Here is a 26,620-nt window from a genome sequence, read left to right on the forward strand (position 1 = left end):
TGTAAATCTGATGGACCAGACAGTGATCAATATTAAAATCAAATCTCCTATATATGGCACAGTTACATCCCTAATTCTACATATCTTTGGGCTAGACTGTTTCATTAATTTTATTGTTACCTTTTCCATTATTATTATTACTACTAGCACAATTTTAGTAACACTTTCATATGGTAATGACCATTAGAATTCTTAATATTTTCTATAGCGTATGTGTTTGTTTGAATTCTAGACTTTGTCTTAAGGATATGGTCAAATATGTATTAGAACTATTTTCAAGCATGTGTTCAACAACACATTGGCTTCCCTCAGGGACAGCAGCTTGTTGAACTTCCTTAAACTAGATAGAGCTTTGTAGGCACTCAGTCCGCATGAATTAGAGATTTGATGATAGCTTTATCTAGCCTAGTAAACTAGCTCTGTTACTAAATAAATGTTATAAAAAAGGAAGTAGTGAATTGTGTTATCTCCATTCCCTTGGTTAATTCTCAGAAATTCCGGTACTTGAATTTCATAAAGACAGCTACATCATGCTTCTGGTTTTGCTAATCCAAATATGATTAAACCAAAGTTAAATAAAAAATGAAAATGGATCTTGCAAAAGCTCTTAACATGGCATTTAACAAATTGCTCTGTTTCTTTGGGATTTCAAAAGCTTTATATCACATTGCATCAGGTTAGTTTATAATAACAGCCATAAATACCACTTAATCCTTTGTTTTTCTGGGGATTGAACAAATCTTTGACTCCCTCAGACTTGGTACAAATATCTACCTTCTTTACTGTAGTCTGCAAACAGCTCGCTAGTCTAGTATTCCCAGCAGAATTGCTTTAACCTTGGTCATGGGAAGGGAGCGGTGGGTGGGTGCTGAGAGAAGGCACTATCTCTAGCACCTCCTAATTGTAGTACTAATTGTGCAACTTTAAGTAGAACCAAGCCTTATGTATTGTGGGAATGCTGATGGACTAGAATTGAAGAAAAATATTTGAATGGTATCAGTTAGGACTCTTAGTTACATGGAAGTGAAAACCAATTGAAATTCATCTTGGCTGGGTCCGTGGTTCATGCCTGTAATCCCAGCTGCTCTGGAGGCTGAGGCGGGAAGATTGCTTGAGCCCAGGAGTTGGAGGCTGCAGTGAGCTATGATTGTGCCACTGTACTCCAGCCTGAGTGACGGAGCAAAACCCTATCTCTAACAAAAAATTAAAAATTTTAAAAAAGTAGAAATTCATCTCAGGAGAAAGAGGAATTCATTGGCAGGTACTGGTGTCCGCATGGTAAAAACAGGGCTCCTTTAGCTCTGGTATTCGATGTGTTCCAGCGTTACCCTCTGGCCTAGCATTCTGTTTAAAGTCTAAAAGGCCCTGGAAGGATGCCCCACATCATGACTGGGCACTCCTGTGGCCAAGAGGGAATTTGGGTAGTAGAAGATGATATTTCCCAGCATCACCATGAAAATGGGAGGGTGGGCGATCTTGACGAAGGACAGTTCCTAGAAAAGTGTATCCTGGTCGGACAAACCACACATGCAGCGTGCTGGGTTGGCTGCCAGACCTGCAGACACGCCATTTCTCAGGGGGGAACCGTCCTTCACGCGCCGGCACGGCGGCTCCTCACAAAGGCTTTCTGACTGGCCCAGCTGAGTCCTACACGTGTAATTTTCAACATGTCGCAGCTAACATAATTCATTCCTCTCACTTCCAACCATAAATCCACTCACAGCCTCCCTCTCTGTCCCCAGGGGGAGACAACCTAAGGCCCTCAGCTACTGCCACCAGTGCTGCCATCATGGGGCCACCGTCCCCTGAGTCCATACTCCCTGGGCAATATCCTTTCTCCTGTGGTTTGGCCTCGGTTAGGTCTGAATGTGGCTCCTCAGGATCCTGCAGTTGTGACTTAGAGAATGGAAGGTGTCTCTTTTGTTACACACAAAATTATTTTAGATGGTACTTCCTGAATCAAGTGACAAGGAAATGACTGCCTTCAACCCTCTGATTAGGTCAATGAGAAAGACTAGTTTGCTGCTAATACATTTTTAATTTTTAAACATTTAACATAATCTTTTGAGATAATTTAAAAACCATAAAATGCATGTGTTTTAAGTGTACATTTCAATGAATTTTAGCATATTTATAGAGGAGTTGTACAATCATGTCAAATCTAATTTTAGAACATTTCTGTCACCCTGCAAAGGACATCATGCCCATGTGCACTTGCTCTCAATTTCCACTTGTGTTTAGCCTCTGCCAACCACTAATCTACTCCTTTTGTCCCCTCTAAATTTGCTTTTTCTGGACATTTTGTATAAATGGAATCCTACGATGAGTAGTCTCTTGGGACAGACTGCTTTCACTCGTGATGGTTTTGAGGTTCATCCGCGTTGTAGCAGGTATCAGTATTTCATTCACCTTTATGGCTGAATGATAGTTCATTATGTGGATATACCACATTGTATTCGTTCACTCATCAGTTGACATTTGAGTCGTTTCCACTTTTTTGGCTATTATGAAAAATGCTGCTATGAACAGTCAGGTACAAATTACGTGTGGATGTATGTTTTCATTTCTCTTGGAGATGTACCTAGGAGTGGAGTTGCTGGATCCTAGAATAACTATGTTTAACAATTTGAAGAACTCACAGTTTCCCAAAGTAACTGCACCATTTACATTCCTTTACATTCCTGCCAGCGATGCAGGAGGCTTCAGTTTATCTGCATCCCCACCAACACTTGTTATTGTCTGTCTTTTTGACTGTAGCCATGCTAGTGGTATGAAGCTGTATTGTGGCTTTGATTTGTGTTTTCCTTATGAATGAGAATATTAAATATCTTTCCGTATGTTTATTGGCCATTTGTTATATCTTCTTTGGAGAAATGTCTCTTTAAATCCTTTGCCCAATTTCTAATTGCATTGTCTTTTTATTATTGAGTTGTAAGAGTTCTTTATATGTATACACACACACACACACGTACACACCTCCCACATGTGTGCACACGTGTGTGTGCATGCGTGTGTGTCTCTGTGTGTGTGTATATATATATATTTTTTTTTTTTTTTTTTTTTTTAAGAAACGGCATCTCACTATATCACCCAGGCTGGTCACCAACTCTCAGCCTCAAGTGATCCTCCCGCCTCATCCTCCCAAGTAGTTGGGACTACAGGCATGCGCCACTGTACCCAACTAGTTCATTATAATCTGAATACAAATCCCTTATCAGATATATGATTTGCAAATATTTCCTCCCTTTCTATGGGTTGTCTCTTCACAATCTTTACTGTGTCTTCTAAAGTATGAAAGTTTATGCTCAGTTTATCATTTTTTTTCCTTTTATCTCTTGTGCCCAAGTGATTGGCTGATTGAAGATCACAAATATTTACTCTTACGTTTCCTTCTAAGGGTTTTATAGCTTTAGTGCTTACATTTAGGTCTGTCATCCATTTTGAGTTAATTTTTGAAGATGATGTGATATAGAGGTCCAAATGCATCTTTTCCCACGTGGCTAATTGCCCCAGCACCATTTGTTGAAAAGACAATTTCTTTCCCATTGAATTTTTTTGGAGCACTTTTGTCAAAAATCAGTCAATAGTAAATGTGGTCTTATTTTTGCGCTCCTAATTTTATTCAGTTGATCTTAGTCCAGCACTGCACTATTTTGATTGCTATAGCTGTGTAGTAAGTTCGAAATTAGGAATTGTTAGTTCTCCAACTTTGTTCCCTTTTTCAAGATTGTTTGGCCATTCTGGATCCTTAACATTTTCATATGAATTTTAGGTCCATCTCTCAATTTCTACAGAAAAGGCAGCTGGAACTTTAATAGGGATTGTGTTGAATCTTTAGACCAATTTGGGTATTATTGCCAACTTAACAACGTTAAGTCTTCCGATCCATGAACATGTGCTGTCTTTCCGTTTTATCTATGTCTTCTTTAATTTCTTTTAGCAATGTTTTATAGCTTTCAGTGTATGAGTCTTGTATTTCTTTTGTTATATTTATTCTTAAGTGTTTGATTTTTCTTCGTGGTATTGTGAATGAGATTATTTTCTTAATTTCATTTATGGTATGCTCGATGCTGGTGTATAGAAATAAAATTGACTTTTGTATGTTTATGTTGTATCCTATGACTCTACTGAACTCATTTATTAGTTGTTTTTTTTTTTGTAAACTCTCTGGTGTTTTCTAAATACAAGATTATGTTATCTGTGAATAAAGGCAGTTTTATTTCTTCCTTTCCAATGTGGGTGCCTTTTATTTTTTTTCTTGCCTAATTTTTCTGGCTGGAACCTCCAATATAATGTTGAATAAAAGTGGTGAGAGCTGATACTCTTTTTCCTGATTTTAGGAGCAAAGCAGTTAGTCTGTCTCCAGTAAGTATAATGTTAGCTTTGATTTTACGTAGATCCCCTGTATTAGGTTGAGAAAGTTCCCTTCTATTCCTAGCTTGTTGAAGTTTTCATTTTTTAATCATGAACAAATGTTGGATTTTGTCAAATGCTTTTTGTATATCTTTTGAGATGATCCTGTAGGTTTTGTCCTTTATTCTGTTAATATAATGTATTACATTCATTGATTTTGGGATGTTAAAGTAGCTTTGCATTCCTGGGATAAATCCCACTTGGTCATGATGTGTAATCCTTCTTATACATTGCTGGATTCAGTTTGCTAGTATTTTGGTAAGGATTTTTATATATCTGTATTCATGAGGGATATTGATCTTTTCTTTTCTTGTAATATCTTTGTCTGGCATTGGTATCAGGGCAGTAATGACCTTGTAGAATAAGTTGATAAGTGTTCCCACCTCCTCTATATTCTGTAAGAGTTTGTGAAAGATTGATGTTATTAATCATCTTCAAGTGTTATCTAATTTTTTGTGTAGTTCATAGTATTCTCTTATAATTTTCTTTTTTTCTTAATCCCATGACAGATTATGTAATCTTTTAATTTGTGTAAGGTCGGTAGTGATGTCTCCTCTTTCATTCCTAATTTTAGAAATTTGAGTTTTCTCTCATTTTTCTCAGTCTAGCTGAAAGTTTGTCAATTTTGTTGACCTTTTCAAAGAATGAATTTTTTTGTTGATTTCTTTCTGTTGTTTTTCAGTTTCATTTATTTCCCCTCTAATTGTTATTATTTCCTTCCTTCTGTTTGCTCTGGATTTGCTTTGTCCCTCTTTCTCTAGTTTTCTAAGGTGGAAGGTTAGCATATTTATTTGAGATCTTCTTTAATGTAGGCATTTGCAGTGACAAATTTTCCTCTAAGCATTGCTTTTAGCTGCATCTCATAGGCTTGGGTATGTTGGTTTTTTATAATCAATCTCAAAGTATTTTCTAATTTATGTTCTAACCCATTGTTTATTTATTAGTATATTGTTTAGTTTCCACATATTTGTGAAATTTCCAATTTTTTTTTTTTTTTTTTTGAGACAGAGTCTCGCTCTGTCATCCGGGCTAGAGTGCTGTGGTGTCAGCCTAGCTCACAGCAACCTCAAACTCCTGGGCTCAAGTGATCCTCCTGCTTCAGCCTCCTGAGTAGCTGGGACTACAGGCCTATGCCACCATGCCCAGCTAATGTTTTCTATTTTTAGTTGTCTGGCTAATTTCTTTCTATTTTTAGTAGAGACGGGGGTCTCGCTCTTGCTGAGGCTGGTCTCGAACTCCTGACCTCAAGTGATCCTCCCATCTTGGCCTCCAAGAGTGCTAGGATTACAAGCATGAGCCACTGCACCTAGACCCCAAATTTTGACTATTGATGATTTCTAATTTAATTCCATTGTAATCTAAAACACACTTTGTATGATTTAAATTATTTTACATTTATTGAGGGTTTTTTTTTTTTTTTATGAGTTAGTGTATGGTCTATCCTGGAGAATGTTCTGTATGAGCCTGATGCCACTCAGTATTTAATACCTGTTTTTACACTTGCCATTCTTCCTTAGAGAGAGAGAGGGAAAGAAAGCCTGAGGTTGAGGGCCTTCTACAGACAACTGTATCTAGCTAGAATTTAATTATATTTTCTCTTTATTATATTTATTTTTAGAATTACATGCTTTTTATGACAATTGATACTAGCATTCTATTTATGATAGCAATATAAAATTTCCTTTAAAATGTTTTTAAAAAGTTGATTTATGCACATGACATGATTATCTACATAGAAAATCCCAAGGAATATATAAGTGGGTTTAGCAAAGTTATAGGATACAAGAGCAACACAGAAAAATCAATCACACTTCTATATACTAAATATAAATATGCAGAAACTGAAATTAAAAACACCCTTTACAATTGCTCTAAAGAAAATGAAATACTTAGGTATGTAGTTAACAAAACATTTATAGGATCTGTATCTGAAAAGTACAAAATACATATGAAACAAATCAAACAAGAATTGAATAAGTGGGGAGACATAGTGTGTTCATGAATTGAAAGCCTTAAAATAGTAAAGATGTCCATTCTCTCCAAATTGATCTGTAGATTTAAATGCAATTTCTGTCAAAATCTTAGCAAGGTTTTTTGGTAAACATAAACAAGCTTATTCTAAAATTTGTAAAAGTCATAGGCACTAGAATAGCTAAAACAATATTGACAAAGAAGAATATAATGGAAAGAATCACTCTGTCCTATATTAAGTCTTACTGTATAGCTACAGTAACCAAGACAGGATGGTTTGGGTTGGACACAGAGATCAACGGAACAGAAGAGAAAACCCAGAAATAAACTCGTACAAACACGCTGAACCGATTTTTGACAAAGATGCAAGGGCAATTCAATGGAGGAAGGATAGCCCTTTCAACAAATGGAATAATTGGACAGCTACAGGCAAAACAGAAACAAACTCCAACCTTATATAAAATTATTCTAGGCTGGACATGGTGGCTCACGCCTGTAATCCTAGCACTTTGGGAGGCCAAGGTGGGAGGATCACTTGAGCCTAGGAGTTTGAGGCTGCAGTGAGCTATGATGACACCACTACACTCCAGCCTGGGTGACAGAGTGACACCCTGTCTCAAAAACAAACAAAAACTAAAATGAATCATAGGCTTTAATGTAAAATGTACAACTATGAAACTTTTAGAAAACTCCTAAGAGTAAATCTTTGGGATCTGAGGCTAGGCAAAGAATTCTTAGATTTGACACCAAAAGCCGAATATTGATAAATTAGACCTCCTGAAAATTAAAAATATTTGTTCTGTGAAGGCCCATGTGAAGAGGATGAAAGATAACCCACAGATTGGGAGAAAATATTTGCAAACCGCATATCTATAAAGGAGTAGTACGTACTGTAGACTATATGAAGAGCTGTTTAAACTTACATGTAAAAATACCCAATTTGAAAATGGACAAAAGACATGAACAGACATTTCACCCATAAAACTATGAAGATGTTCAACATCATTATCAAACCTATCAGAATGGCTAAAATAAAAAAGTGTCAACACCTAATGCTGCTGAGGATATGGAAAAACTGGGTCATTTGTATATTGCTGGTTTGACTGTAAAATGGCACAACCAGTCTGGAAAATAGTTTTAGAAGTTTCTTACTAAACTAAACATGCAATTACCGTATGTCCTAGCACTCACACTCTCGGGCATTTATCCCAGAGAAATGAAAACTTATGTTCACACAAAACCTGCGCATGAATATTCATAGACACGCTATTTGTAATAGCCCCAAACTGGAATCAGCCCACATGCCCTTCAGCTGGTGAATGGTTAACCAAGCTGTGGGGCATCCGTGCCATGGACTACTACTCAGCCACAGAAGGAAACAAACTGCTGATACGTGCAACTTGGGTGAATCTTCAGGGGAATTATGCTGAGGGAATGAAGCCAATCCCACAGGTTTTATGATGTATGATTCCATCTATACAACGTTTTTGAAATGAAAACGTTTTAGAGCTAGAGGGCAGGTTAGTGGTTGCCAAGGGTATGGTTGGGGCGCTGGAGGTGGAGGAGGGGAGGGAAGTGGGCATAGACGTGAAAGGGCATCACGAGGGGTCCTCGTGATGTCGGAACCGCTGGGGGTCTCATCTGTGGCGGTGGACACGTGATCCTACACAGATGATGGATTGTATAGAGCTCATTACACACACATGTACACACCACACACAAGTGAATATGAGTAAAATTTGGGAAATCTCAATAAGAGAGAACATATCAATGTCAATATCCCGTTTGTGATATTACACTACAGTTTTGCAAAATGTGACCTTTTGGGGAAACTGAGCAAAGTGTACAAGGAATCTCTTGCTATTATTTCTTGTAACTGCATGTGAATCCACAAGTATCCCAATAAAAAATTCAATTAACAAAAAGTTAATTTAGGTAAGGATAATAAAGAGATATTAGAACAGTATATGTCTATATATGTGATATATATATATTATATATACATATATGGCAAAAATTGCAAAGGGAGGTATGTTTGACTAAAGATTCATAAATACAGTGGGCCAAATGATTAATTTAACCATCCCCAGCATGCCCAGTGTGCAAAAGAAAAGCAGGTAACTATATTAAAAACTCCCATTTAGCAAAGAGGGAAAGAGGCAGCCTGATGTATTGGTCTCTGCCCGGGGTGCATATGTCTCCCGAGAGATAGAAGAGTCTGATAAATGACAGGGCCTGGGAACCCCATGGCATCAGCTGTTGACACCTTGCCATGGCAGGGGAATCAGGTTCTGCTTGCCGATGTGACTTTTCTGGGGAGTTAGCCAAATCTCGAAACCCCAGAACTTACTTAGAGCTCAACCTCCTTTTACTCTAATCCCCAAATACGTGCTCTCCTGTAACTCCCAGAAGACTACATTTGACTTTTCATTAGGAGTTGTAGAGGGACAGTGTGTAGGTGTGTGTAGGTGGAAGTGATCTCATCTGACACGCGCTGGTTGAGTACGCTTGTTGGTTCTCAGGAGGAGCTGTGCCTGGCATGTTCTGAGAGCGTGCTGGAGTGGAAGTGGAATGGCCCTCCACCCTTGGCTCAGCCCACTTCGGGCATTGAGTGCAGAGGCACTTGGCGGAGGAGGTGCCCGCTCGGCGGTCAGTTGTTCCACATCCAGGCGCGTTCCAGGAGAGGGAATAAGGTAGCCTTGCCTCGGTGGTTTTGTAAGTTTCCTGAGCTAAGAATCCTCAGGGCACTTGTTAAAAGTTCCAGTTCCAGGAACCAGTTCGAGAGATTCTGATTCCACAGGGGGAGGGAGGCGGAGGTATGAGCGTTTTCAAAGGCGATTCTTTTGCGAGTGGGCCAGAGGTCACACTTGGAGAAGCCTGGTCTTGGGCGATAGGAGTTTGTGGTGGGGAAGGAGGAGGAGGTCCCAGGATCTACGCGGGCACCTGGCCAGGTCCCTGACTGCAGGCCGCACCTGCCTGGAGAACGGAAGCAGTGACTCATTGTCTTTCGGGATCCAGAAGCGGCGCCGCCGACCCCTCGTCTCTCATCCCTTCGGAAGCGGCTCCAGGCGCTCTCCAGCCCCCTCCTCTTCCGCATCTCACGTCGATCATCACATCAGAAAGACGCGATTGGGTTCGTCTAATTAATCCGAGGCTCCCCTTTCAGCCAGTATCCTGTGGCCAGCCACCTTCTGGAAGGTTCAACTCCCTTCTCTCCAGCCGATACTTGGTCGCCTTTGGCTTGGGCAAAGGTTAGGGTCACCTGGCCGTGGCACTTCCGTGAGAGGCACCGCAGGTGTTTCGGGAGCCATCTGCTTTAATCGCTGTGGGCCAGGGTCCTGCAGCGCAAAGGCTGGGAGAAGAGGATAGCCTCTGCCTCCGCTGGTCCTCACGCCAGAGTTACTCCCTTACGATTTCTCTCGTAAGCGCGGGGAGCCTTAGAGCAAACCCGGACCTGTAGCTGCCGTGACAGGTGATTTCTTGGAACCCCACCCCGTCCCCACAGCAGGTTCCAGTTCCGCATTTCCTTAGCTTGATCTCGTTTTCCTGATTCGGAACTCTTGACTCTGTCTCCATCCCCTTTGACTTTTCCAGATTGGGAGCTTTTCCTGCCTTTCTTGATCCTTTGGCCTTCATCTAACGGAGTCTAACTTGAGCTGCTCTTCAGGTTCAGGGGTCTCCGCTGACGTTTCCTTGGGGTCGCACCCTCCCTGCATACTGAGGGCTGAGGATGCGTCTGAGAGGGTTGGGGGAGGGCTCGGGGAGAAGGGCCCTCAGACCTAACTTACCTCATCTCACACGCAGTAGCGGTGGGAAGTTACCCAGTGACAGTGACGACGGAGACCAGGAGTTGAGAAATGGGGGAACCTTCTTCTCAGGGGTGGTCGGTAATGACCTTCAGATGGCTCTTCTGTCACTGGTCCCTCTGCCCAAGTTCCCTCCCACCCCCTGTAAATACAGCCCAGGAGGTCCTCGGGACTGTTCCTGGGCCTCCTGCCTCTCCGCGGGTGGAGTCACGGTCTCCAAGGTCTTACCTGAACACCTGTCTCTTAGGGACACACTGAGCGGGGTTGCAGGGCCACTGCAGTGAGTAAGGACTTTTTTCCTAGAGTGGAGGTCGTCACCGAGAGAAGGCTGTCTGGGCGAAGAAGTGAAAATAGGGCAGGGGAGGAGGAAGGAAATGTTCCTGTCCGTTCTCAGTCACTTGATTAGCAGATAAGTCTTGGTGGTTCTTTCGTGTGCAGCAAAGTGCTGTGAAAAGTACAAGAAGAGAGGAGGAGGTATTTACTCCTATTTGAAGAGCTAAGACAGGAGGTGGGGAAACACGCAATGAGCAATACGAGACTATATTTAGTAATGTTCCAGTCAGTACAGTGCAGTCCAGAAAGGACAAAGGAATTCAGGAAGGGGGGAGTTCAGAGTCATCTAGAGTGATTAGCAAAGGCTTGAGGATGACGTGTGACAGGTGGGGCGTGTGTCACAGGTGGGGCGGTTACAGATGAGTCAGGCAGAAGGAAATTCTGAAAAGGGAGAAGACCAGGGACAAAGGCCTGGAGCGGGAGTGAGCTTGGCCCGTGTCGTGTGGAGGAGTCAAGAATATCTTCCCGACCAACCATTTGCCCTGGGGAATGGTGGGAAAGACAGAGGGACAGTGTGGGCCTTAAGCACACAGCTGCGGGCGCAGTGGCTCAGGCCTGCAATCCTAGAACTCTGGAAGGCCGAGGCGGGAGGATCACTTGATCTCAGGAGTTCGAGACCAGCCTGAGCAAGAGTGAGACCCTGTCTCTACTGAAAATAGAAAAATTATGTACTACTCTTATGTAGTCCCAGCTACATAGGAGGCTGAGGCAGGAGGATCACTTGAGCCCAGGAGTTTGAGGCTGCAGTGAGCTATAATGATGCCACTGCATTCTAGCCTGGGTGACAGAGGGAGACCCTGTCTGTCTCCAGAAAAAAAAAAAAAGAACTACAGTTATCTCAGTGATTACTTTCAGTTGGCAAAAGTTTTACTTGTATTTGATGTCTATACTGTTCACTTAGGCAGTGGATTGAAAACAAGTTAATTTTCTCCACTGCCAACCCAAATTAAATGTTTACTGTGTGCCCGACACTATTAGAAGTAGTTTATGTTAATCCTCACAACCCTATGAAAAAGTTACTAATCTTCTCCCACCTTATCCATAAGGAAACTGAGACCCAGTAGGTTAAGGAGCTTGTCCCAGGCCCTGTGGCTGAGACGGTGAAAGGCCCTGCTTTAAACCCAGGTAGTCTGTTCCTGAGCCTGTGTCCTTGGGTGGTCACGCTCTATTGCGTCTCATAAGAAGGACAAGCAGGGCCGCCAAAGAGAATAGTCCCCAAACCACCAGGAGAGGAGACAGCAGCCAATTGGATCCTGCTCCGAGAGTTTGAAGCTCACAGCTCTTTCCGGTGGTTCTCCCTGGCCTCTGCAGGCCTGGCCTGAAGTTCTGTCTGCAGAAGGCGGATTAAGAGGCAAAGGAATAGCCAAGTGCCCCGGAGAACCTGTTTTCTGCTCAGTCCTCATTCGATTCCGAATTCTGATATATTTTCCATGGGAAATGGCCCATTTAAGTCTGTGGGGAGAACCTGATACTGCTGAACTTGACACCAGCAATTTGGCCCCAGGTAAATAGCAGCTGTGGACACAGGTCACTGAGCAGGTGAGGCGCCCTGGGAACAGAACTCCTTCCAGGGTGCACGTGTCCCTGCCGTGGCTGTATGTGCTCGGGCCGGTGGAAAGTGTCCTTTAGGTATTTGCCGTGAAGGTGGCGGTTATTCTTCATTTTTTGAAAGAAGTTTATTTTAGTTTAATTTCCACCTCACAGGTAACAATCCGAGTGTCTATAAGAACTAGCATTTTAAACAGGGATTTTGCTGCTTTAATTATTGTTGAAACGGCTGCCTCATCTGTGAGTTACATAGACATCTTGGATATGTAGAGAAAATATGGGCTAATGGGAGCAGAACAAAGTCTGATTACTCATTTCCGTGGGTACTGAGCGGGGCGGGAATCTGCCTGGCAGCGCACGGCCTCCGCAACCCCTGCAGCTCCTGTGCTGGATTTCGGTGGAATGTTGGGAGTGATTTCACTTGTTTTTGGCTGGAAGACCTTAAACATGTGGGATGGTTTTGACAGAAAATAATTCCACCAGACAGTTAACAGCCGTCTCCTGCTTGCTGTTGCGTGTTACTCGTGGCTGGCTTCCTTGGTCTTTTAAGCTTGACCTTGGAAGGGGGCTGTGGCAGGAGAAGCGAGGAAAAACTAGAGCAAAAAAGTTTTAATGCAATGTTAAATGTTACATTCCAGGATTTTGGCAGAATGTAGAATGCTTAGTTATTGCTGTCATATATTTTAGAAATGTAATACACACACCAGAACGCACACGAGCCACCAGAAGATTTGTTTTAGGAAGTGCTCATGAGTCCACTGTTCTTTTTTTTTTTTGTTCCCCATTGTAAAATGGTGCCTGAGCAATGTGTATTTTATTATGCCTTAGGTAGAGGCATCTTGATACAGATTGATAAACTCTTGGCTTCGCAGTGTCAGATTATGAATTGGGTAGAGTATAAAAATATCCAACTCAACATTTTATAGACCACCCCCTAAAAGAGTTATTCTCGAGCTTTAGAATGCACCAGAAGCTGTTGGGAAACTTGCTAAATGCACATTTCTGGGGCTTGCCCAGGAGACATTCTGGTTTGGTAGGTCCAGGGCACAGGGATCTCATTTCTAACAAGCCCCAAATAATCTGTAGAACACACTTTGAAAAATGGTGCCTAGGAGAGTCATTAGTTGTTCTCTGAGGATGCCTGGAGAGGGCTGAATTGTGATTGTTATGCGGTAGTGGGGATAGCAGGGATCATTGTCCTTATTTTGTCTCCTTGTTTTTAGCATCAAACTGTTTTACATTTTAATTTAGGCGTTTAATTTTCTGGGGAAATGAGGACTTTTCTGCACCTGCTCCAAGGTACTTGAAAACTTATTAGAAGATATGGTTGTTTGCAGTTAACCTTCCGTGAACTCTTTGGTATCACATGGTTATCCCGCCACCAGTAGGTGTTTCCAGCCGTGTGTGTGTCGCTCTCTCGCCACACTCTAACACTGCTTTAGTGAACTTCCTCATCTTGACCCATCTGATATGTGAATAATGTGATCCTCGTTTTCATGTGAATCTCTTTAATTGCTAGCGGGATTAGAAGAACCAAGATTATCTACTAAGTGACTATTAGAATAACTACTTTTCACCTATACACAAACAATAACCATCTGGAAAACCAAGTAGAAGTTAAGCTCCTCTTTATAATAGCAGTACAAATTTAAAATACCCAGTAAACAACTTTTTTGGGTGTGTGTATAATTTAAAGATGTTTTTAAATTTTAAATCCTAGGAGTGGGCTGGGCGCGGTGGCTCACGCCTGTAATCCTAGCTCTCTGGGAGGCCGAGGCGGGTGGATTGTTTGAGCTCAGGAGTTCGAAACCAGCCTAAGCAAGAGCGAGACCCCGTCTCTACTAAAAATAGAAAGAAATTAATTGGACAACTAGAAATATATAGAAAAAACTAGCCGGGCATGGTGGCACATGCCTATAGTCCCAGCTACTTGGGAGGCTGAGGCAGAAGGATTGCTTGAGCCCAGGAGTTTGAGGTTGCTGTGAGCTAGGCTGACGCCACGGCACTCACTCTAGCCCGGACAAAAGAGTGAGACTCTGTCTCAAAAAAAAAAAAAAATGGAACAAGGATTTAAAATGTAAAATAATGAAATCACGAAAGTTAGAGAAAACAGATGAATTTTAAAAATAATCTTGGAAGTAGAATGAACTGTTTAATCATGATACAAAACTCAGAAGCCATAGAGAAGAATGATCAAAAAGTCTGGTTATGTAAAAACCTATGTGGCAAAAATACCATAAACAGGATCTAAATACAAATGACAGGATGAAAAAAATGTGGTCAATATATTACAAAAGGCTAGGTTCCTTAACATGCAAAGAGCACTTATGAATAAAAAACTCTGAATAATCCCAAAACCGAACTGGGCAGAGAACATGTACAAGAAATGTCACAGGCAGCTAGGTGCAGTGGCTCATGCCTGTAATCCTAGCACTTTGGGAGGCAGAGACTGGAAGATTGCTTGAGCCCAGGAGTTCAAGACCAGCCTGAGCAACAGCGAGACACCACTCTAAAAATATTTTCTATTTCTAAAAATAGAAAAATTAGCCAGGTGTGGCGGTGCGCTCCTGTAGTCCCAGCTAACTGACTGAAGTGGGAGGATCGTTTGAGCCCAGGAGTTTGAGGTTGCAATGAGCTATGATGACGCCACTGCACTCTAGCCAGGGCAACAGAGCAAGACCCTGTTGCAAAAAACAAAACAAAACAAAACAAAGAATGTTACAGAACACCAAATATCCATGGCCTTCCAGAAAGTCGTTCACCATCCTTGAATAAAAGTGACTCAGAATTAATGTTAGATTTTTTCATTTGAGAAAGGACTTCAATATATGATGCAGTTCTACTCTCGGGGTGGTTTAGGGAAATTAATATGCTTAGCAATTTGCTTAGCAAGTTGGCTGATACAGCCTGTGCTCCCCCCTTTCTTCTGTGGAGTATTCGTAACTGGACTCAGAGCCCCTGGGCCATAAAATGAAGGGGTTAAGTGAGATGAACCCAGGAAGGGCCTTGAACTGTTTTTCCACTCGCATCAGGTCCTCAGTCTTCTTGGCATTCTGTGAGGAACAGTGCATGAGCCGTCCTCGCCGACGCAGCTTTGCACAGATTCGTTTAAGAGACACCGATACGGCACTTACCGTGTGCCAGCGATTGTTCTGAGCACTTTACAGTGTCAACGTACTTTTACGTTATTTAAAAATTTCAGGAAATCGTCCACCTTCCCGGTAGCACGAATGGGGCCGTGAGACCTGAGGGACGTGAACATCGAGGGGTCTGTGCTGAAGGAGGGGATCTTTCCTTCTGTGAGCAGCGCTCGAGCTGCCCGAACACATCTCCCTTCTCACATCTGGCACTTATCTCAGCCGCCCATGAACCGCGTGGACGAAACCCCTGGGCAGAGCACCACACTCCAGGCAGAGGGGGTGGAGCGCGGCTCAGTGGCAGTGTCTGGACCTCCCCGGTGAACCTCCGAGGGGAAGGCATCATTCTACTTTCCACCTCCCGGTTTGCTTCGTGTCCCTCATGGGTCGGGCTTCAGGACCCCTTCTTGGTGTGCCCGAGGGCCACGGAGGAGTCAGCTAGCCCTGCAATTAGAATGAGGCAGCTGCCAAGTTGCCAGGTTACCCCATGAACAACAAAACAAGGACCCCTATTGGGTAGCGCAGGCCTGTTGGAATTCTGGAGCCCACAGGAATGTTGTTTCCTGCCCTCCCTCCCCTGCTGGTGCAGGCAACGAGCCCAGGGCCTCCGCCTGTGTCCGAGAGACATGGCGGGCTGCTGTCTGGACCTCGCTGAAATCCAAGCCGGTTAACATCAGAGCCTGAGTCTAGGAGGAGCCTCCCCTCCCGTGGTGTTTGCACGCTCCTGGCCCATTTGGAAGGGCAGGTGAGCCTCCAGACCGGGACCTTTCCAGCCAACTTTCTCAGCGCTCGTCACGCTTCCTCATCACAAGTCCACGGGGCCTCTCTGCTGCCAGGTTGTGCAGGCAACTTGGGGGGATTTTTGTCACCCAGTCACTCAGCAGACGTTTACTGATTGCCTCCGAAGTGCCAGGTGCCATGAGGATCCCCAGACACGAAAATCAAAACCATGGTTCTGATCTTAAGACACTGCAGCTTGTTTGGGCAGAGAGACAGTTTTACAAGCACGGCAGTATTAGGAGTTTGCACAGGCCGTCAGCGAACCAGGGGCAGAGCATCTACCCTGGAGGGGGTGCTGGGCTGAGCTCTGCAGGAGGCCGGGCGGGATGTTGCCACAAGAACAGGGAAGAGGAGCTGCAAGACCCAGAAACAGGCCTGAGCACAGCAAGGTCCCCAGGGGGCGGTCCATCTGGAGTGGCTGTTGCTTATAGGGTGAATGGGGGAGGGAGGAGTAACACGCCAAGCCACATCTCGCGAAGGTGCTGGTTTGATCCTGTGTAGTCGGAGGACATAGCAGAATCCTATCCATGGGTTTGCAACATGAAAGGTCCTCACCGTGGGCATGTGGGTTGCCAGGGGCTGGAGGACCAGGTGGAGGCCACTTCAGGGTGTGCGAGAAGTGAAGGGGACTGGCAGACAGGTGGAAAGGCCAGGAGAGAGGATGAGCAGGCTTTGTCAGGGGACGTTGCAGGTTTCGAGAGGGGAGGCTATGCAGGGGGTTTGGTGGCTTCTGGCTGGGAAGCAGTGGGTTTATGGGAAGAGTGGCAGATGTGAGGGTCGGAGGTGGTAGGTTGGGCTTTGACAGGTTGCATTTGTGAAGCCCGTTTGTGATGCCAGGGTCAGCTGGCTCCGGAGGGAGATGTGTCCAGATGTGGAGAGAAAGGGTAGGGCCTCTAGCCCCCTGAGCCTGTGACCACACACCATGCACAGGTGAGTCCCCAAAACGCGCTGTGGACAGCATCGTCCGTGGGAGGCAGTCGCCCACCCTCCAGCCCGCCACGTGTGCTCTCACACCCACCACTCGACTCTCCACTCCGGCCTGACTGCGGTGTCGCCAGCTGTCCCCCTCCTCCAGCCCTTCCCGTCTCCCAGTGGCTCGGGCGGGACGTCGGCCTCCACCCTGGCCACACAGCCTGCCTGTAGCTGCTGCCCTCGCTGCTGTGAGGCAGGGGCGGGACTTCAGACAGTCAAGAAAGAGCCCCTGGGTAATACCGACATTTAAGGGTCTTGCAGAGTGTGATCACTCCTAACAAGTCAGCGAAGGAGCAAAGGGGGTTGGGGATCCGAGTCTGTGCTTCCCAGCTAATTGTCGCCATTCTTCTCGGTGATTTCTGCCTGTTCCTTGGTCTAGAAACTCTAAAAATAGTTTTTACCATCAAAATAGACAAGCTTTGTATTTTGTACCTTGGCTTGGGTGAACTAATTGCAGTCTGCCTGTTTCATTGGCTAGCGCAATGCCTGGAGTATAACAGACACTCAAATATTTATTGAAAAAAAATGAATGAAAGTCACTGGATGCCTAACGTCACATAATTTTAATACGGAAGGCCTGTGGTGGCAGCCTGCCCGCCCCAGGGCTCTGCGCAGTGGCGTCTCCTGAAGTGCAGCTGGAGGAGTTCCCACATGTCCCTGTTTAGACGTCTGCAAGAGGCTGCTCGGAAATGAATTCCCACCTTTCCAAGGTGACTCAGATGGTGGTCATGCCATTTGTTCCAGCAGTGATTTTTCCAACACCAACGGGGTGTCCTACTGTTCAGTTCAGCTCTGGCACCAACTGCTGGGAGTTAGTGTAAACCTCACAAGTCAAGAGCTCAGTACCACAAGACTGTCCCCATTTCAGAGGTGAGCAGGAAGTCTTGCGTGTCCCCAGGTCACCTGCACTTCTGCCCGGCAGACTGCAGACTTAGGGGTTCCCATAGTCTCTCCGCAGATTCAGCGATTCTCTAGAATGGACTCACAGAACTCAGGAAGGCACTGTTCTCTGGATTACTGTCAGGGGACAAAATTACAACAAATTTACAGATCCGAATTGGCTTTATTCACGATTCTAGAATCAGCAACACCTCATCCGTCAAACAGTAAGTGTTCCCACGAGCTGAGCATGAGGTTGGCTTTACAGACAGGCTTTGGTTGTTTCAAAGATACTTTTCTTGCAAGGCGAGAAAGGGAGGCAGAACAATAGAAAATCACAGATTAGTTGACATCAGGTTACATAAGGCCACCTTTTGTGTGTGTGTAAGGATTAAAGCAGAGGGAACTTCGTTATAATGCCACGGATTGAAAGGTTTGAACAGCCTGTTTGGGAAATTGGCTGTTATCTCTCTCCTGATTTCTCTGAAGGTCAGATACAACTTAGTTGGGTTTGCTGACACCTTTAGCCTGAGTGAGTCGATTTTGATTTTTCTGGTCTGTTGAACCTAGCGCAGGAATTGTGTCCAAAAAAATGTCCTCCTATGATTTTTATTTAACATTATAGTTCTGTTACAAGGGATACAATCCAGGAATAGCCAAATGGAAGAGACACATAGGGCATGGTTGAACGCAACTCTTTATGAATAACAAGACACTCCTATCACTTGGAAACTGAGGGTTTTAGGAGCTTTGAGCCAGAAACCAGGGGCAGGACAAATGTATATTTTTTATTATACCATAGTAATAGGAACATATTTTGGCAGACTCAAGAGTGGTTGCTCCTTTAATCTCAGTTCACATCAGAGGGACTTTTCCTGGCCTTCTGGAGTCTTTCACAAGAACCTATTCTATAGGTGGATGGAGTCTGCCCTCCCCCCGCCCACCGCCCCCGTCCTCCAGAGTATTTGACAGTTTGAAATATTTTGGGCCCCACATTTTCTTTGTCTAAAAAGATGGAAAGAACAGCCTCTGGAGTGTGGGTGCTGGAGGGTGGCTGTGTTGTTAGGACCTGCCGGCAGCGAGGGATTGGACTAAGCCCCACCCTGCCTGGCGTTAGCTGTGTCATTCGGGCAGGTCTTTGTTTTTGTTTGTTTGTTTGTTTGTTTATAGCAGCTTTATTCGTAATTGCCAAAATGTGGAAGGAACCAAGAAGTCCTTTAATAGGTGCATGGATAAAGGGATATATTCAGACAATGGAATATTATGCAGCACTAAAAAGAAACAGCTATCAGTCCATCACAAGAAATGGGGGAATGCAAATGCATGTTAATGAGTGAAATAAGCCAATCTGAAATGGCCACATACTGTACGATTTCAACTACATGACTTTCTGAAAAAGCAAAACTATGAACAGTAAAAAGATCAGTGGTTACTAGGGGTTAGAAGAGAGGGAAGGATGAATAGGCGAACACAAAGAATTTGTAAGGCAGTGAACTATTCTGTATAATACAGTAATAGTGGATACATGTCATTATACATTTGTGAAAACCCGTGCAATGTATAACACCAAGAATAAACCCTAAAATAAACTGTGGACTTAGAGCCATAATGGTCTGTCAGTGTGGGTTCGTCAGTTGTAACAAAGGTACCAGTCTGTTGCTGGATGTTCAAAGTGGGGGAAGGTGAGTGGAGACAGAGGTATATGGGAACTCTGTACTTTCTGCTCTATTTCGCTGTGAACTTAAAACTGTTCTAAAAAATAAAGTCTATTTTTTTTTGAAGTTGTCTAAGGTCAACGCAGTAATACCGAAAAATTACATTTTTAAAATCAGTTATAAAGTAACGAGAGTTAATGACATTTTTCTTGATTGTGCAATAATGTTGAAACTCTTGAAACATAAATATATTCAAAACAAAAATGATAAATCACTTTGGGGACATCCAGTAGAATAAGTTTGATTGGCTGAATAAAGTGACCACATTTTCCTCTTCATTTTCAAATGCCTCTGTATCGTGACATTATTGGCAGAGATGGAACGAGAAAGACAGAAGGAGGAAAAGAAACTAGTGTGATGGAAGAAAAGAAATGTTACAGAATGAGGGTCACAGACGAAGTAAAAGGAAAACTAAGAGGCACATATCACAGAGAGGTCAGTGGAAGGATGTGTTAGCAAGAAAGAGTGAATCCTGAGGAAGTCGGCAGTGATAATAAACAAGCCATTGACATTTTACCAATTAATAAATGGTTCCATTAACTTCTTCTGATTAAGGTATGTTTTTCTAAGAAATAAAGAAAAGGTAATGAGAAAAAAACAATCATAACAATTGAGAAAATACTATGTAATTTCTTTGTGTAGAAATGGCAGCTTAGTGAAAACAATGTTCAAAAATGCTTTTCAAGAATTATGAATATAATTAGATGTTCTGTAGTTGTCAGGCACTGGGGACATCTTGTCCTCCAAGTGCAATTCTAAAAAACATAGATAAGCCACAGGTGCGAATGCATCAGCTGAATGTATGACTACTTCTGATGAATCCACAATTATTTTCTTCTTAAGTAGAGGGCAGGTCTTTGATCTCGTGAGACCCGTTTTCCAAACGTGGAAGGAGCCGGAAGGGTGCCTTCCCACTTCAAGGGCCAGTGCTACAGACTATGAAATAATCAGCCCCTCTGAGCCGCCATCCCCAGGGCAGGGCTTTGGACTGTGTCACGGTGACTGCTTTGTTCTCATCTTAATCCCGGCAAGCCTATGCTGCCCCTCTCTGTCCGGCAGTTGGACTGGTGAGGGGAGCTGAGGAAGCGTCATAGCCGTGCGTGTGATGGTCTCTCGCCCGAGGGCCCTCCGAGGCTTCCTTCAGTGCCCTGCGCTCCCCGACGCCCAGGTGGAGGGTAGCAGGTGCCGCCTCCTCTTATCTGCCCCGAGTTTGGGCAGAGACAAGCCTCAGCCTTTCTCTGCGCTGTGATAGAGACTTCTGGGAAGAGAGGAAAGCAAGGTACCCTGCCCGCCCGAACAGAGAAAAGCCCTTTTCTGCAATCTTTCTAACGTCAAAGTTACTGCCACCAAAAAACTCAAGAACACTCCCTGTGACAGGCCTGTGGCTTGTCTGTCAGAAACAGTAGAGAGGGAGCTTCAGAGGCCGACTCTCCCGTGACTGCAAGTGCGGAGTCCAGCGGCGCTCCCGGGCGTCCTCCCTCCGGCTGAGGGCTCGGGACCATCGCTTTTGACACGGTGGACCCCGCTGGGCGCTTTCCCAGCCGGGACCGGAAAGGTCCCCCTCTCATATGATTTAGGCTTTGTAAGGAATTTGAATGCCAAGGTAGAATTTCCTCGGGAACTTTATAAACCTTTTGAAACCATTTATGAGGCATTTGAAGGGGGTGCAGGACGGGGCGGAGATGGATGCCGTGTCTTCACGCCCCCTTCCTAGGTTCGATTTTGTACCCGCCCTTGTTCTTTCCTCATAGCCGTCCTTCTCGTCGAGGGTCGTGTGTATTACCCCTGCCCTGCAGCATCAGAGGAGCTTCCAAATCCGCCCCCACTCCGCTCCAGTCCATCCCAGGCACTGTTCTTTCCTAGACTCTGGCTCTGACCCTGTCACTTCTGTCCTGTCACTGGCCACTGGGAGTAAGACAGGCTTGGCGTGTCCTCCTGCCCGTCCGTCAGGGTCCCTCGCTCAGCTCCAGCCACCCCGGCATCCCTGCATCCCTCCCTTTGCGTACGCACCGCAGCACCCACCGCGGCACCCACCGCGGCACCCACCGCGGCACCCACCGCGGCACCCACGGCGGTGCTGGGTGCAGAGCTGACTCGGGTGGAGCGAGCTGCTCTCCCGCCTCTGCGCCTTTCCTCAGGCTGGCCCGTCACAAACCCTCACTTGTGTGCTACCAGCCTTCGTGGCCATGCTTAAGGTGACCTCCTCCAGAGCCCTTCCTGGGTTCCCTTGATCAAAATGCATCACTTTCTGCCCCTCGACTCTTGAAGCCCTTTATGTGACAGTGTATGGATTAGAGTGACCGTGGACATGCTCTGTTTGTCCATGCAGGTTCTGGAAGGCAGGGACCAGGGTTTTCCCTAGCACCTGCAAGAGGGGCCAGCAAGAGCTGCACAATCAGTATTTGCTACATACACAGATAGTCTTCTGGGCAATGGGAACCGTGTCTTGTTTATGTTTGGGTCTACCATAGCATCTTCACGTTGAAAACAGACCCATAAATGTCTTTTTAGATTGTTCATTGCAATAGAGTTCATGTCCTACGACCTTTGCAGGAACATCCTTTTACAGGTGAAAGTCCAGGTTTGCCACACTACAGGTAGACACTGGAGCTATATCCGTGCTCATTTCCAAACCATCAAATCATGTCACTGTTTTCTAAGGTTTGTGAAAGGTGACATATGAAAAGTACCACAAAAACACATGTGCATAGATACACTAACAGTGGTGGTGGTGGTGTTTTTTAATATTGAGCCACATTATAGGAAAAAAATTGAAATCAACTCTGGCTCTGAACCCTGGAATGTATACTGCTATACTCATGATGATTTTCCCTCCTGGTCTGAAATTCTTTCCTTCTTTCCATGAACACTGTTTTATATATGCGTGTCTTGTCTCCATGGATGCCAGAGACCAGGTTTTAAATTTTAAAAAGTCTTACCCAAACTAGGTTTCCATACTTGCTGAGTGATTGAGTTATTATTCTACGGGAAAATAAAAGAACCATTAGCACGCAAGCTGTTCGTTTGGTCTTTTGGGTTATTTGTATTTTACAAATGAGCGTTCATTTCTCTCTGGGTTTGACCTCTTTTCCAGGGAGGTGCCCCTGAAGGATGCTAAGGAATATGCTGAATCCATAGGTGCCATCGTGGTGGAAACAAGCGCAAAAAATGCTATTAATATCGAAGAGCTCTTTCAAGGAATCAGTAAGTCCATGAAATTGTGTTTTCAGCCTGGCTGGCATTTTTATGCTTTGGGGATTCAATGGGTAAAATTGTAGAGCCCTGAAGTAGAGCTTTTCCTCTGTGCGAATTTATCGGATGCCATGGATCTAAAATCTACAACTGTGTCCTTGTTCATTCTCACCTCGATTATCCTCTCAATTCTAAATTTCCATAACTCTGCTGCAACCTGTTCACTCTCTGCTTTGTGAATTAAAATGAAATCATCCTGTTGCAAAAATAAAATTTATTTTAATTAAGGGTTATGCTGTAGCATTTTGTGTTAGTGTGTTGAGCGGGGAGAGAGAAAGTAGACAAGGTGTAGAGCTCCTGGTCACTATTAACCGAACAGCTCTGAGCAATCGGAGTCAGCTTCATCCCGCCTGGCCTGAAAGGGGGAACTGGGTGGAGGGTTGATTTGTAAAGATTTTCCTCATTTCTAATAAGCTAATTAATAGAAGTGACAGCTTCCGTGTCCAGTCCCAGTTCTAGGTCACGTTATGCTTCACATTATGTTTGCCGGTTCCCCAAATGACCTTATCAAAGAGCTGTTTCTCAGCTGATGGCCTCACTAACACTCCTCTCTGCAGCTGGGAGGCTTCCAACTCGCCAGATTTCACCTTTACAAATTCTCTGCTCGTGTCCTTCTGTTCTGGGTCCTGCCAGAGAAGTACCTGCTGACAGTCGGCCGGGGAAACTGTGCTCCGAGCTGCGCTCAGGAAAGTCCGATCAGAGCACAACCAGGGACGTTGGGAGCAGCACAAGTGTTGGGTGAAACACTGGCACTGACGTTCCTGGGGTAGCCACCTTAGGGAAAGTGGAACCCCTAAACAGTTAGCAGTTGTCCTCAAATATCTTGGCCCCAGACAATTCCAGAAGGGAAACTGGTGGTTTGATCTCTTCTGCCTGAGGTCATTGTTGGCAAAGTTCTCAAAGTCTGAAGGGCCGAGGCTTCCCAGAACAGATGTGAGTTCCCTTTAACTGGTTTGGATCCATTATGTTAGACTCTGAGAACCCACAGCAGGGAATCTTTAGTTTGTTTATGTTGGCTTGATGGAAAATTCATCAGAGATGGGGAATTCTGACCTGCCTTACTTCCTCGCTGCAGAAATGTGCAAAAGAATGGCTCTGAGCCTTCCCAGCGCATTGGGATCCTGTCCCCTTCCCTTCCCTCCACCTTCATTAGGGTTTTTTTTTTCCTGCTATTATTTCACACTCTCAACAGAATAATGTCCTTCAAGCTCGTTGCCCCATGGAGTTGAACTCTAGAGTGCCAGGGCTATAATCTTACGTGAGAAACTCCCCATCTTCACACTCTTCCTCATCATGGGCAGTGGGGGCAGATGCTCTCTGGAGTTGTGTCACTCTGGGTGACATCTGAGTTTGGCCGGAACTCATTACATTAGCCCCATAGCTCCTAGATCAAACTCATTCTTTCCTGGTGGTGCTCGCCTTCTCTGGTGGTTCAGCTATGAAACATTTTGCTTTTACAGGTGGTTTCACTGAACGAAGCTAGGCAGCTCCTGAGGACTATTGCATTAACGCCTTTTGTCCTTAAGCTCCTTGTGTGTTTTAGAACCCTCTGCTCAGCATCTGCTTTCTGGCCCTGGAAGGCAGGCAGCACAGGCAGCAGCGGTGGCAGGAGGAAGCCTGGTGCCTTGTATGCCTGAATTCAGCTTGAGATTTCTGCACCAACGAGTAGACTTTCTGGGGCTTATGAAAGTCATTATTAAGATCAAATATAAAATAAGGACCTCAAAGAGAACAAGCCTAAGCAGGAAGTACTGTACTAATATCTTAGCTTTAAAGATCATTTCTTTGAATGGTTCAGCCAGTGTAAATCCCTTCCTGCGTGTGAGGTCTTTGTGGCTCCCAGTGGAGGGGATTTTGAATAATTAATTCCTCAGATCCTAGTGGTCTGCTTCATTTAGGGGAAAACAAGCGCTTTGCTTAAAGCATGGGGTAATCATGGCTTCCAAGTAATTAATTCCTATATAAGCCATCAAAGACCTGTATCACCTCATCTTCCATGTCAAATAAACCATGTTTCTGTTTTATTATACTTTAGCTACAATTGCCTTAACAAAGAAAGCTTGTAAACACACAGCCATGGCAAAATCTCCATCCGCCCATCCGTCCATCTACACCTGTAAGCTCTGGTACCCTCCCTTCACCTCCTGACTCCTTCAGGTGAATTTCTTCAGAACAGAGTTCTGTAGCCTGATTGCAGGTTAATTTAAAACACGATTGCAAGTACACCTAAACACACTGCAGCAGACTTCTCATTTATTTTCCTTTTCCCTGTTCCTACTTATGTTACACGTGCTCCTCCCTGAGCTTAAAATAGAAGTAGATATTGCTGACACCTATGCTCCCCAAAGCAATGTTCCAGAGACAAATATGCCTAAAGAAAAGATGTAATAAAAAGTCAAGAAGGAGTAGGGAGAATAAAAGCCCTTTAAAAAGGTACGCGTAAACAAAATTCACGTTGGCTTGGATGAAGAGACAAACGTTTCTCGTTTACATTCCCAGAGTGTTCATAAACCAGAGATGAGACAACTGTGCTTTCTGAGCATGAGCTAATACATTTTCTAACTGGAGACTGTTTACCAAAATAATATATCTATTTAAAGGCTGAAGCTACCCTGTAAAGGATTTAGCTGCTACTCTCTTTTGGATAGTGATCTGCACACAGCCTGACCTCATATAATATTATTACCCTTTGGTTGGTATTCCTCTAGGTACCCCCCACCGCCTTTTGTTTTTGAGAGACAGGGTCTCACCTTGTTGCCCAGGCTAGACTTGAACTTCTGGGCTCAAGCAATTCTCCCGCCTCAGCCTCCCAAGTAGCTGGGACTATAGGCGCATGCCACCAAGCCTTGCTAATTTTTTCTATTTTGAGTAGAGATGGGGTCTCGCTATTGGTCAGGCTGGTCTTGAACTCCTGAGCTCAAGAGATCCTGCTGCCTCGGCCTCCCAGAGTGCTAGGATTACAGGCGTGAGCCACCGCGCCTGATATTTCTACCCAGGGTTTGTTCATTTTTCTTTCTTGAGTTTTTATACCTTTAATTTGAACATTAAAGGTTTTCTCTTTGAATTAAAATATAAAAAGAAAAAGTTCTTGCTCCCCAGAAGAATTGTACATTTGAAATTTTAAAGTGGTATATGAAAACACAAAAAATATTCTGTTTATATACTAGTGTCACAAATCAAAAACAAAAAAGCTCCATGGCTTTCCGTGTGACCTGCCTTCGCCGCCCTCCTCTGCGTAGCGTGGCGGGAAGGGCAAGGCCGCAGCTGTGATGTCAGCGGTTGCTCCCTGGCACACGTGCCTGTTCCGGCCCTGTGCCGACACCCCTCCTTTCCTCTCTGCAAACCTCATCCCTTCAAGGCCCAGTTCCAGTCTTTTTTGTCATGACGTCATGCCTTTCATTTGAGATTACTTAAGGTTTGTTCTGTCATTTTGACGTTCGAACATATTCTACCTTTAAATGATTCTCCAGGTGTTTCAGGTATATTTCTCTTCTTCCAGGAGTGCTGCAAGTTCTCTGGGAGCAGAAGTGCTGGTCTTTCATATTCCCCAGGAAGCTGAGATTAGTAAATAGTAGTTATAGGACTAAATTCAGGGTTTTCAGTTTGTGTCTCCATCTTCATCTCATGCTGTCCCAGGAGATAGTGTTTCGGTGGGTTCACTGGATCAAGGGAAATGTAATCACTTTTCTATGGACTTAAGGTTGAATAACACCAGCACGTTGGACAGTGTCTCTTGATTCGTTTATGCAGCAGATATGTACTGTGCTTGTTTATGGATTAGGTGCCGTGCTAGACACTGGGAATACACGGTGAG

The 26,620-nt window shown here is 44.4% G+C and overlaps 1 protein-coding gene across 1 annotated transcript in view; it reads left to right on the forward strand.

The window, feature by feature from the left end:
• RAB31 (RAB31, member RAS oncogene family) overlaps positions 1 to 26,620 on the forward strand; it is a 121,192-nt gene that overhangs the window by 87,677 nt on the left and 6,895 nt on the right. Inside the window, exon 6 of the mRNA XM_012648383.1 lies at positions 22,649 to 22,758. Coding sequence (XP_012503837.1) covers positions 22,649 to 22,758 — 110 coding nt within the window. The remainder of the gene's footprint in view (positions 1 to 22,648; positions 22,759 to 26,620) is intronic.

Source organism: Propithecus coquereli, unplaced genomic scaffold (genome assembly GCF_000956105.1).
Source record: "Propithecus coquereli isolate 6110/MARCELLA unplaced genomic scaffold, Pcoq_1.0 Scaffold283, whole genome shotgun sequence".
Classification (NCBI taxonomy): Eukaryota; Metazoa; Chordata; class Mammalia; order Primates; family Indriidae; genus Propithecus; species Propithecus coquereli.